Raw genomic sequence first — 13198 nt, 5'->3', positions numbered from 1 at the left:
CGGAGTCTTAAATGTTACCTCTAGAGTGGTAAGAAGATTTTTTTCAGATTTACTTGGGTGACCATTATGCACAGGGCCAACTCCAAACTTGACATATATATTGACAAGATTTAAGTTCTTATCAGGACTGGATATAAAAATGTGGCCTCTAGAGAGGTTATGACTTAATTAAAAGCTGACAATTAATGGAAGAAAGACAACAACAGACATAGAATTATTACAATAGATCACTTCAAGCACTTCATGCTGAGGTGAGCAAATACATTAGTTTGAATATAACCTGTACAATAAGAGTACACAACCAAGAATACTGACTATATAATGCTTTTCAAATCACTAACATAAATCTATATTCTACAACATATTAAAATTTAAGAGGCTTTAAAGTTTAACTATAAACCTTTATTTTTTAACTATATAAACCACACACAAGCTTAAAATAAACAGCTGTAATTGATGAGTTATAAATAATACAGACATTACGATTCTGTAGTAAGACAAACACATCGATAAATAAAAGTCCACATTTTGAAATTTAATAATTATTTTTGTTATTTATGCTCTGATGTCTTTTATTTTATATGCCAAAAATAGACTGAAATATTCATAGTATTATTATGACTGTAATGAACATTTTACTGCGTGTTTATGGTGATCGATTTCAATTTTATTCAAGACAGTTGTAAAACTTGTATCAAAAGCAGTCATCATACAAAATTAGCTGTAATGCATGTTTTTGGCATGCATGTTTTGCAATAAACAACCCATTATTAAGACGTAATAATAATCTAAAGAGCTAAAGGTGCTCCCCTGAGATACAAAATCCAAACAAACCACAGCAGTTTCTTTCTCACAGAACAGAACCATTTTCTTTGTCACAAGGCTGACTCCATAGGGGTTCAAACCTTGAGGCCCTGAGGTCTAAAGTCAGACAAGGCGGCCACTGCACCCTTATGGCCTGTATTGTCTATTCACATCCTAATGTGTTTTCATTAGATATAACAATAATAAGATCATATAATAAAACATGAGATGTGTTTGTCAGGAAAACAATTCCCCCTATTGCGCTGCTTTGAAGCCATATATTTGACCTTTGACCTTGAAGGATGACCTTGACCTTTCACCACTCAAAATGTGCAGCTCCATGAGATACACTTGCTTGCCAAATATCAAGTTGCTATCTTCAATAATGTAAAACTTATTGCAAAGCTTTAACCAAGGTTAAAGTTTTGGGACACACAATGAATGACAGACAGACTGGCCAAAAACAATATGCCCCCGATCTTTCGATGCGGGGGGAATAATATTCACTTCACTGTATACAATGAAAATATTGTTCATATTATGCATATTATGATCCCTTCACAACATTCTCAAAGCAAAATATATTCATGCCCTCTTAACATGCCTATCATATCATGTAAACATTACACTTAAAAATGTTCACAAACAATCATGTTAACCAAACAGTGCAAAGAGACATGAATGCATTTATATAAGCATAACATGTGCACAATACAATCAATGCTTTCATTCCACTACATTAGATAACATAACAATTCAAACTTTAAAATTTCAAAGTGAAAACAATGCATTAAAAATACATGTTCACATGTTTCTTAGCTGACTGTTCAAATAACCACCGGTTCACATAAGCGATCACTATGTGTTAATATCACACAATATTAATATTCACATGATCAAATAATGAAAGTGAAATTATCTACACATGTTTATATAACAAAATTATTCATGTAACTACATAAACATATTCAAGTCACACTCATGTTTTAATTGCATCACTTTCCACATCCCAAAATGTTAACATCACAAAAAGTCACATCACTATATGTTTGCATCATAAAATGGTTCACATCACCACATGCTTACATCACATAACTGTTCACATATAACAAAATGTTTACATCATATAAATGCTCACATTACCAAGCATTAAAATCACATAAATGTTTACATAAACAGTCTGCTTTTAAACGCAAAATATTTCCATCAACGCATTCTTTTATCTAAAATTGTTGCTTTATTTCAACTCATGTGTACAACACTGCAGGTGTTTTACATGACCTCAACTGTTCAAATGATCCCAAATGTTGACAGGACCAAAATGTTCACATAACCTCAAGTTTCTATATGACCTCCATATCACCACAGGTTTTCACATCCGCCCCGAGTTCAAATCACATCCAGTGGTAACATCACCCACATGTTCACATCCACCAGGTGTTCACATCAAATTCACCCAGAGTTCTACTCACATCCATCCAGTGTTCGCATCACATCCATCCAGTGTTCACATCACATCCACCCAGTTTTCACATCTCATCCATCCAGTGTTCATGTCACATCCACCAAGTCTACATCCACCTGATGTTGACATTGTTTATATCACATCCACTCAGTGTTCACATCACATAATCCAATGTTCACACCACATCTAACAAGTGTTCACATCACATCCATCCAGTGTTCACATCACATCCATCCAGTGTCCACAGCACATCTACCAAGTGTTCACATCACATCCACCCAATGTTCACATCACATCCATCCAGTGTTCACATCAGAGGCTGTCCTGGTACAACTGCTGTATCTGCTCGGCCTCGGTGGTTTTCTTGCGCGGGTCAAAGAGGTCCCAGATTCGTATGCTGCCGTCCTCACTGCAACTCACCATGCGCTCACTGGTCACCTGCAATACATGGCAAACATGTTAACGATCATCTACACATGAAGGTGATTCACCTGTGAAAGATCTTTGGGGTTCTTTCTGGGCAAATGAGGCTTAATACATCTTTGTAAAGTGTCATCCAATATCAGCCTGTGCAGACGGCCTATTTCTTCTTAATAGAAAACTACAGTAAATCAGCAACAATATGCACAGAAAACTAGTTTTGTTCAACCGATTGTCAGTGCCATTCAAAGAATGGTAAAGCATAAAGTGTTGTCCTTTTTTTTGAAACCAAGGTGTTTTGCTTGCATGGATCAGTAAAATAAAATAGCATAGGCATTCTATTTATCTATGCACACTTTTCTAGTTAACTCAAGAACCAATTACATGCATGTTGATATGATAACAAAACTCCTAACAACGCAGAGGCTGTATAAATTGCGAATATTGGCAGTAAAATACACAATTATACACCAGAAACACTTCCATGGTGAACAGTTTCTGTTGAAATTAAGTTTGAATGCCTGGTCATATCTGAAAAAGCTTTGACAAATTACAAAAACAACTGCAGTAGACCTTAGGACGTATCAAGCCCAGCTCTAGGAAAACGGGGTTTAATGCATGTGGCTTAACTCTTTCAGTGCGGGAACCGAATTTCGAAGGCCTTTGCAAACAGTTTGGATCCAGATGAGATGCCACAAAACGTGGCGTCTCATCAGGATCCAAACTGTTTGCTATTCTGATAGTATTCTTTAAAAAAAAATCGAAGAAAATGCTAATTTTGTAAATTCAGCAGACGACATTTTAGCAGATGACAAATTTCCTAGCATGCAAAGGGTTAAGTGCTATCTCAGATAAGCCTTTGCAGTTTGCAGAGGCATATCAGGGACAACACTTTCTGCCTATGGTGGATTTTTGTTAGAAAAGGTCGCACCTTCAAAACAAAATTCCATAAAAGTGGCAAGCATTCTCTTGATTAGCCTCTGCATTCTGCACAGGCTAATCTGGAAAGAAACTTTATGCACATGCATTAAGCCCAGCTTTCCCAGTACAAGGCTCAAATGCTTTCTAAAACCTTTCGAATTCAACAAGGCTTTGTTTAGAAAATCAAAGTGATCTTCACATTTTGATATAAAATTAACAACAGGCTATATTGTATTGTAAAACTAATCAGGTTTCATGACTAGAAACATTCATGATTCTAATCTTTAGACTAAATCTCATAAATTCAACCAATGGAAATGAGTGCTCTCATGTTATATGCATTCTAATTGGTCAATATTTTTAGCCTTAACTATCATTTGAAGGAGCAAGAGCTTTCATAGGTGCATGCCTTATTCAAGGAAAACTACATATTTTCAGTTTATTAATAAGAACTATTAATTAGACAACATATCATGGCTTTGGCCTAAAACTGTTAAACATGTATTACTCGGTTATATTTATGATTCAATTTTAGACTTGTATTTATTTGAAAGTTTCGTTATGATGTGCAATGTTCTATCGCATGCTTACATGCTTATTTTATATTTCACAAATCTTTTTGAGCTTTTGCCACTAATTCTCAGAAAAAAGGAATTAAAACTTTGTTTGACACTCCATCAACTATCAAACCTTAATCAGAAAAAAAGATTTTAGGTCTTCTATTAAAATACAGGTACTTTCATTATTATGTACCAGATATCTCATATAAAATAATACACCATTAGCATTTTGAATTGAACACACAATGATTCATGTATTATTACTTATGAAAAAATATGCTTCCATCGATGATTTGTATTGACAATATGCAAATTCTTCAATAACTGCTATTTTGTTTTAAAGGATTTAAAGGTCATATAAATCCAGCACACTAAACTGAATATAAGATTGCTAATCATAATAATGTCAATTTACATAGGTGTTGAATAAATGTGCATTTTGATTACGCATAACCAGTCCACAGGTGCATACTACAATATATCATATTATGTTATCATCAAGATATACTTTATATAAGGTGAGACCAGCTGTAAATAATGTTAAGCATGAATTAGCAACAGAGAACTGACAGTGTATTATGAATGATCTATCATGACAGCCACTTTCATTTGTAGCACATAATTTTATAGAAGCTGAACCAAATTTACACTGACAAATAGGTGTGATGTTATTTATACATCTAAATGATGCATGGTGAACTTCTACTTTGGATTATTCTCATCTGTAACAGGGCATGACTGTCCCATACAGTGCACAAGTTATTTGTGACAGGTCAAGGCCACACGTCAAGGTCAAAGGTCACATTTTTCTTTTCTGTTTAGTAACTTTGTAATGCTTGGGAGAGCTTTAATATTATTTAGGATAATGGCCAAATGATATGACACATACATATCCCATCTTCCTTGGTGAAAGTTCAAGATCACAAATCAACTAAAATGTCATAAATTTTAGTTTTTAATTCTGATCTTACATTGCAATCAATTTTTTTATGGAAAAGACCTTTTTACCGAGCCTGGACTAAAAGGAATAATACCTACCGGTATAGGCTTTGATGTGACTGCACAACAAGCACTGATAGTAAGGTGAGATAAATGTAGTTGTAACTGTCATTTAAGTTCAATAGGAAAATACATTTGAAACAGGCAATAGGAAATAAAATACACAAACTAGTATTTTGTTATTTATTTTTTTAAAAGGGACTGAAAAAACAGTTGGAAGTAGCAAATCAATTCCTTAAATAATTGAATTATTGTGGTATTCAACTATAGAGAGAGATCTTGACAAACTGCTATATTGTTGTAACAACAGACATACATACATGCATACAAATATACAGACAGAGAGAGAGACAGAGAGAGAGAGACAGATAGAGAGACAGAGAGACAGACAGACAGACAGACAGACAGACAGACAGACAGACAGAAAGACAGACAGACAGACAGACAGACAGACAGACAGACAGACAGACAGACAGACAGACAGACAGACAGACAGACAGACAGACAGACAGACAGACAGACAGACAGACAGACAGACATTTTATTCATGACTTGTACATGTATATGTATATAGTACATCGTCTAAACACATACATTTACAAAGAATATGTCAACACGATAGGACATTCTCATTTCCGCTAATAATAACACTTGATAAAAAAAAAAAATTTCAATAGATTTGCATCCAATGATATTACTAGCCCTAAATCTTTAAGCAGCTGTAATTTATCAATCAATTCTGATGATCAAGAACCTTATTTAGCAACTAGAAACATAATAAAAGCCAATGATCTAATAGCTCATCTTTAAAACGTTTGCAACCATTTATCTATTTAAAACATTCCTGTCCATCCATCAAAGTAATGGCTGCAGACACAGAGTAAGTAGGATGCAAATCTGATAACAAATTATTTCTAATGGATTTGTCCAATACTAACAATTATTCAGTGATGATGGCCAAGTAAACAACATTATGATTACACAGTTATTTTGGCAAGATTGCATGGACAAAACACCTGGTGGTAATATTTGGAATGTATACATCCATATGGACCACGGAATCTGATAATGCACTATATGCAATGTTAATATAACAAACAAGGAAACTCCAGAAACTATATCAGAAGAGAAATTATTGCTTGTATGAATGACTTTTATAACAGAACACCAAATATAAACAGTCTATTATGTAAAGTTGGAAAACAACATTAATTCTAGAATGGATTGTTTCAGCTTCATTTGCTTTGTTTTGACCATGCAAATGTCAGTGGTCATAAAAACAAAGATTAAAGCCATAGATAACAGAGTTCTCTATTAAAAATAGATGGACCTTTGCTCATGCACCGTATGGGCAAACCCTCTTTGCTCATACACCGCATGGGCATACCCCCTTTGCTCATACACCGCATGGGCAAACCCCCTTTGCTCATACACCGCATGGGCATACCTTCTTTGCTCATACACCGCATGGGCAAACCCCCTTTGCTCATACACCACATGGGCAAACCCCCTTTGCTCATACACCGCATGGGCATACCCCCTTTGCACATGCACCGTAAGGGCAAACCTTCTTTGCTCATACATGCATGGGCAAACCCCCAACTTTACATAATAGACTGTTAAACGTACAATCATTAAAACCAGAAAACCTTGAAACTTTCAATGCAAGGCATAAGGGGTTTAAACCGCTATGATGACTAGCCGAACGTTCCATTTACATATTTGGGCTGTGCTCTGTGAAAAAGGGGTTTAATACATGTGCGTTAAAAGGAAGTCTTTTCTTAGCAAAAATCCAGTGTATGCGGAAAGTGTCATCCATGATAAGCCTGATAAGATTAATCTGGGACAACACTTAACCCTTTTGGTAATTTGTTGTCTGCTAAAATGTTGTCTGCTGAATTTATAAAATTAGCATTTACTTTGATTTTTTTTCCAAGAATACTATCAGAATAGCAAACAGTTTGGATCCTGATGAGACGCCACGTTCTGTGGCATCTCATCTGGATCCAAACTGTTTGCAAAGGCCTTCAAAATTCGGTTCCAGCGCTGAAAGGGTTAACGTGCAGCCCAAAAGTTGGCTGCCTCTTGAGACAATTTGAGTCAGTTGTCTTCAAAGAATCAGTACCTGTGAGTCTCTTTAAAAAGACTATTTACATTTAGCTTGCCATCAGTAGACAATGACACCTGGTTTGAAAGTGGCACCTTATGTATATTAAAACGTTGATATTGGCACATAATGTTTATCACATCTTCAAAATGTGTGCCTTATGTATATAATAACTTTGGTGCCTTATATATATTACTAATATACCGTTTATAAAATGACTGTTTCAGTCTCAGATGTATCTGTATCTTGTGTGTTAAGTTTACGGTATCAGGCCCTTCCTTGTCAAAGGCTGCATTATGTGATGACCCCAAGCGTGTCCCAGCACTACTAACTTATTAACTTACTAGACCCACAGACTTTGGGACAAATTTGGAAACAGCGGCAGCTCACAGGCTCAAGTAGGGGGAGTTCAACCCAGTTCACCCAGGGGTTAAGTGCACATACCAGCAACTGCCTAACCTAACCCTACACCTTGGACAGTTGGTTTATCAGATGGACAGCAACTCTTTATTTTGCAAGAGAGGTATTTAACAAATGATACCCTATTCATTATGCCAGTGCCGCATGGTATTGGCTGTCACATTTTGAATGAATACAAACTGCATTTCCGTGCAGATGTTCTTTATTGTTTGCTGTATTTCCAAGTAAGGTTTAGATTCATTTTAAATTAACATAAATATGTTATAATAATCAACGAAAGAGATTACCTATGCGCTTAATTGATGATTGATGAATTTTTAATTTTCTTATAACAGATGCTTTAACTCTGATTTACAAAGTAAGGTGGGTGGAGTAACGTTGATTTACAGTTATTAATCACATCTCTGTAATCTTATTTTTTTATAACATATGCTTAATCAAACATTTGCATTAGAAAAAATGGCGACTCCCACTCTAATTGCTTGTCATTAAAATACTGCAAACTGAAGCAAATTATGGAAAAAACAAATTTGGTCAGTTTTGAAATATATGTTTTTGTTTTTTCATCATGCAATGCAAATACAAGGTTTAAAAGTGTTTCTATGTTTGAGCATTTAATAATTGCAGGTTTTTCAGTGGGGTTACTTTGGTTGAATGTTTGTTAAATTTCAGACCTATTCATGATATAAAAAAAAAAAATTATCCTAAGTTACTGCCTCGAATTCCGAACTTTATGTTTAAAAAAAGGAAAAATATAAAAATAAATATGCAAAACCAAAACACATGAATTTTCCAATTTCAGTCAAAACAATATGATTTTTTCCAAATCAAAAGGGCACATCTCCATTCTCAAAATGGTAAAAAACTATGCGTTAATAATTTTGATACATGTAGCTGATCCAATAGTTTCCCAATAGGTCTAGATTTCTACAAATAAAATGATCTCCTCATACAAACTTTATTCATAAAATGATTGAAAGCTCATTGCTGTTAAGAACAAAGAAAAATATGATATTATACTTTTACTACTGTTATTCCATGACATGATTTCAATCTTGGCATTTGTTTTCATCTATAAATTTATGCTTTTTTAAACAAGCAAAAAAACAAACAGAAGAGGCTTTGATATGCAAACATGTTGATTTTTTTCACAAAAACACTAAAACAAGTAGTTTTCATAAATCATCTTGAATAAATGATATCTTTGTTATGTATCACTGGTATTTTTATGTTCTATTACAGTTGTACAATTTTTAGCTTTTAAGTGCAAAAGAGTAAACTGAACTTTTTCGTATCAGATTTCGTCAGAATCTGAGACATTAAAAACATATAACATCAATTTACCATATGTTAATATTAAATTCCAGAATATGACTCATCAGTCAAACCAAAATAAAAGATGTAAAAATAATGATACAAATATAAGACCACTGTTTCAAACATAGAACAGCAGGTTGGCGAAAACTAACTCAAATAAATACATCATAGATGGGATGTTGGCAAAAAAGCAAAATAATACACCTGTGGATAATGTATTAGGCTAGGCTGAAAAGAGACAAATGAGATGGAGTTCATAACATAGTCAATCACTTCAACTTAGAAAACAGTTCTCTTTGCAGTAATCTATGCAAACTGCAACCTGTGGTGTTTATGCAACAATAAGTTAAGAAAACACAAAACATAACTGTAAGAAAACAATCACTTATGACTACAATGTCATTGTAAAAAAATGATGCAAAGTAAACTATGGCACCACTACAATCACTGAGCAGTTCATGAACAGTCCACTATGACACCTTTAAAACCAGTGTTCATAGCAGTTCATGAAACTCTCCACTATGACACCACTTCAAACAGTTCACATAGCAGTTTATGAAACAGTCAACTATGACACCTCTAAAACCAGTGTACATAGCAGTCCATGAAATAGTCAAATATGACACCTCTAAAACCAGTGAACATAGCAGTTCATGAAACAGTCAACTATGAAACCTCTAAAACCAGTGAACATAGCAGTCCATGAAACAGTCAACTATGACAACTTTAAAACCAGTGTGCATAGCAGTTCATGAAACAGTCAACTATGACACCTCTAAAACCAGTGTACATAGCAGTTCATGAAACAGTTAACTATGACACCTATAAAACCAGTCAACATAGCAGTCCATGAAACTGTCAACTATGACACCTCTACAACCAGTGTACATAGCAGTTCATGAAACAGTCAACTATGACACCTCTAAAACCAGTGTTCATAGCAGTTCATGAAACAGTCAACTATGACACCTCTAAAACCAGTGAACATAGCAGTCCATGAAAAGTATCCACTATGACACCACTACAAACAGTTCACAGAGCAGTTCATGAAACAGTCAACTATGACACCTCTACAAAAAGTGTACATATCAGTTCATGAAACACTCCACTATGACACCACTACAAATGGTTCACATAGCAGTTCATGAAACAGTCAACTATGACATCATTACAACCAGTGTACAAAGCAGTTCATGAAACAGTCAACTATGACACCACTACAACCAGTGTACATAGCAGTTCACAAAACAGTCAACTATGACACCTCTAAAACCAGTGTACATAGCAGTTCATGAAACACTGCACCATGCCACCACTACAAACAGTTCACATAGCAGTTCTTGAAACAATCAGCTATGCCACCACTACCAGTGAACATAGCAGTTCATGAAACAGCCAACTATGACACCACTTCAATCAGTGTCTCATACAACAGAAACAAAAAAGTGTCTCATTTACACATACTGTTCATTAAAAGTGTAAGAAATACACAGTTTTTGAAACACTTATCAGCGATAATTTGAGAATATGCATGCATTACAGAGTTTTTAATAATCTGTTATTATCTAAAGACTTTTTGTTAATGTTTTTTCCTCAAGTTATAACTTTATTTTTATTATTCCAAATATTATAGTTTAAACAATAGCTATATTTAATTTCTTCTTCTAAGTCCATTTAAGAATTCAGTTCATGAAACGGATAATTAAGCTGTCATGCAACTGAAACCAACTTATAAAGGGTAACCATTAGTAAATAATGATACAACTGCTAATAAGCAATGACTATGCCACACAGTTTTAAGTAGTTACATGGGTTTTGTGCACTAAGTTTTGTTTGCTATCAAGCCGCTATCCTGAGCTATATATGAGCCTTGTTCTGAGAAAACTGGGCATAATGCATATGCGTAAAGTGTCGTCCCAGATTAGCCTAAGCAGTCCGCACAGGCTAATCAAGGACTACACTTTCCGCTTTTATGGTATTTTTAGATTTAAGGAAGTGCCTCCTCACCGAAGTCAAGTTAAGGCAGAAAGTGTCATCCCTGATTACCCTGTGCCAACTGCACAGGCTAATCTGGGGTGACACTTTAAGCATATGCATTAAACCCAGTTTTCTCAGAACAAGGCTCATATATGGGTCACAGCTGCATCATTTGTTCACACCACAGGTGTTCTACCAGCTATTACAAAATATTCTCCTCCAAACCATTACCATAAATAGTTTTCTATTTAAATCAGTAAGTATTATGTATACTCAGTAGCTAAATCCAGTTTCTTCGATACATAAAGCTATGTAAGAAATTGCAAAAAATGTTCATCATAATAATCACATATGATAAATAATAAATATATCAGAATCAGGCAGATTGGCAAAGTATGAAGAGTTAAATATTGCTTCACCTAATACATGTACTTCATATTAAGACGAGTTATATGATTAAAATATAAATGCTACCTTAAAATAGCATACATGAAAAAAAATAAAAAAATATTGTATACTATATAATTTCAACCCATTATAACAAACACAATCTATACAATGTAAAACCTTTCATTCTCACTAAATAAGTTTTACAAAACGTAAATGGTTGGGGTAATTTATTTTTATGTAACAAGTTTTAACACACTTAAAGTGGCAACCATAACTCACTTAAGATGGTCTAGGCAAACAATTTTTTTTCCAGACACATACAGACTGCATCTCCTAAAATGTGCCTTTGGCTGCAACATTAGTTAAGGCAACACCAAAATTGTTTGTTTCCACCAACATCTCAGAAAAGATTTAGGCAAGAATGATGGCCCAATTTTTTTTCTGAATCTTTGTCCAACCCAAATTTTGACCTACATTAACATCCAATGGAATGTTGGAGAAATTTCGTAAGTATACCCTATTACGAATAATTTCTATCATCCAATTGGCATTACAGAGAATTGCTCCAAAATACTTTGGCTTAATATCTTTTTAGAGATTAATGAAAACATCAGTTGCAAATCAGACCTATAAGGCTATACCTCCACACAGGCTTATCAGGGATGACCATGTCAGCCTAGACCTATAAGGCTATACCTCCACACAGGCTTATCAAGGATGACCATGTCAGCCTAGACCTATAAGGCTATACCTCCACACAGGCTTATCAAGGATGACCATGTCAGCCTATAAGGCTATACCTCCACACAGGCTTATCAAGGATGACCATGTCAGCAAGGCTATACCTCCACACAGGCTTATCAGGGATGACCATGTCAGCCTAAACTGGATTTTCATTAAGAAGATACTTCCTTTAACCCTTTGCATGCTGGGTAATTTGTCGTCTGCTAAAATAACGTCTGCTGAATTTCTAAAATAAGCATTTTCTTTGATTTTTTTTCCAATAATACTATCAGAATAGCAAACAGTTTGGATCCTGATGAGATGCCACGTTCTGTGGCGTCTCATCTGGATCCAAACTGTTTGCAAAGGCCTTTAAAATCCGGTTCCAGCGCTAAAAGGGTTAATACAAAAATACAATAAAATCAGTTAGTGCTGTTCCTGATTAGCCTGTGCGGACTGAACAGGTTAATCCAGCATGACATTTTACATACGACATTAAGAACTGTTTTCCCAGAGCACGGGTAATATCTCTTTTAAAGATATTTCTGGTTTATGACAAACAAGTTATTTTCCATTTTCAAAGTGTGTTATATGACAAATATTTACAAATCTTCCAAATCTCAACTAAATTCTTTCTTCAAGTTAATTTAGCATAAATAACTGAAGGAAGCAAAATTGTACAAACTCAATCACGGATTACCCCCAAAACAAGGCTCTACTGAATGGTAAGGGACGGTTGGGTGAGTGGAAAAAACAATTTTGTACGCCTTATTTAGCTGATTGAAATTACTTATTACTAAATTATATACTAAAGTACTTTGGTTAATCAGGTTTGGATGAATGCACCAGGACAAGAACCATACTCAATAATTCAATCATTATAATCACTTTGACATATAGACAAAGGTACTCAACAGAAGTATGCAAAAAACTTGACACCTCTAATGAATTAATCTACGCTATGAAACCCGACCTTGTTGAATCAGGACACCTGTAGTATTTCCTGAGGACCTCCTAGCACACTAAAGGCTAATTTGAAGCCACACGCTTATCAGACCTCATGCAGATTCTAACACACCTCTGTCACACTAGTCA

General features: G+C 34.8%; 1 protein-coding gene across 5 annotated transcripts in view; it reads right to left on the bottom strand.

The window, feature by feature from the left end:
- Positions 1-1771: 1771 nt before the first annotated feature.
- Positions 1772-13198, bottom strand: part of LOC127875293 (uncharacterized) — an 81157-nt gene continuing 69730 nt past the window's right edge. For all 5 annotated transcript variants that reach the window (XM_052420259.1, XM_052420262.1, XM_052420261.1 and 2 more), the window contains one exon: positions 1772-2707. In XM_052420259.1, coding sequence (XP_052276219.1) covers positions 2582-2707 — 126 coding nt within the window. In that variant the 3' untranslated portion in view covers positions 1772-2581. The remainder of the gene's footprint in view (positions 2708-13198) is intronic.

This window comes from Dreissena polymorpha, chromosome 3 (assembly GCF_020536995.1).
Source record: "Dreissena polymorpha isolate Duluth1 chromosome 3, UMN_Dpol_1.0, whole genome shotgun sequence".
Lineage (NCBI taxonomy): Eukaryota > Metazoa > Mollusca > Bivalvia > Myida > Dreissenidae > Dreissena > Dreissena polymorpha.
This window is presented reverse-complemented; position numbering and strand designations above follow the sequence as displayed.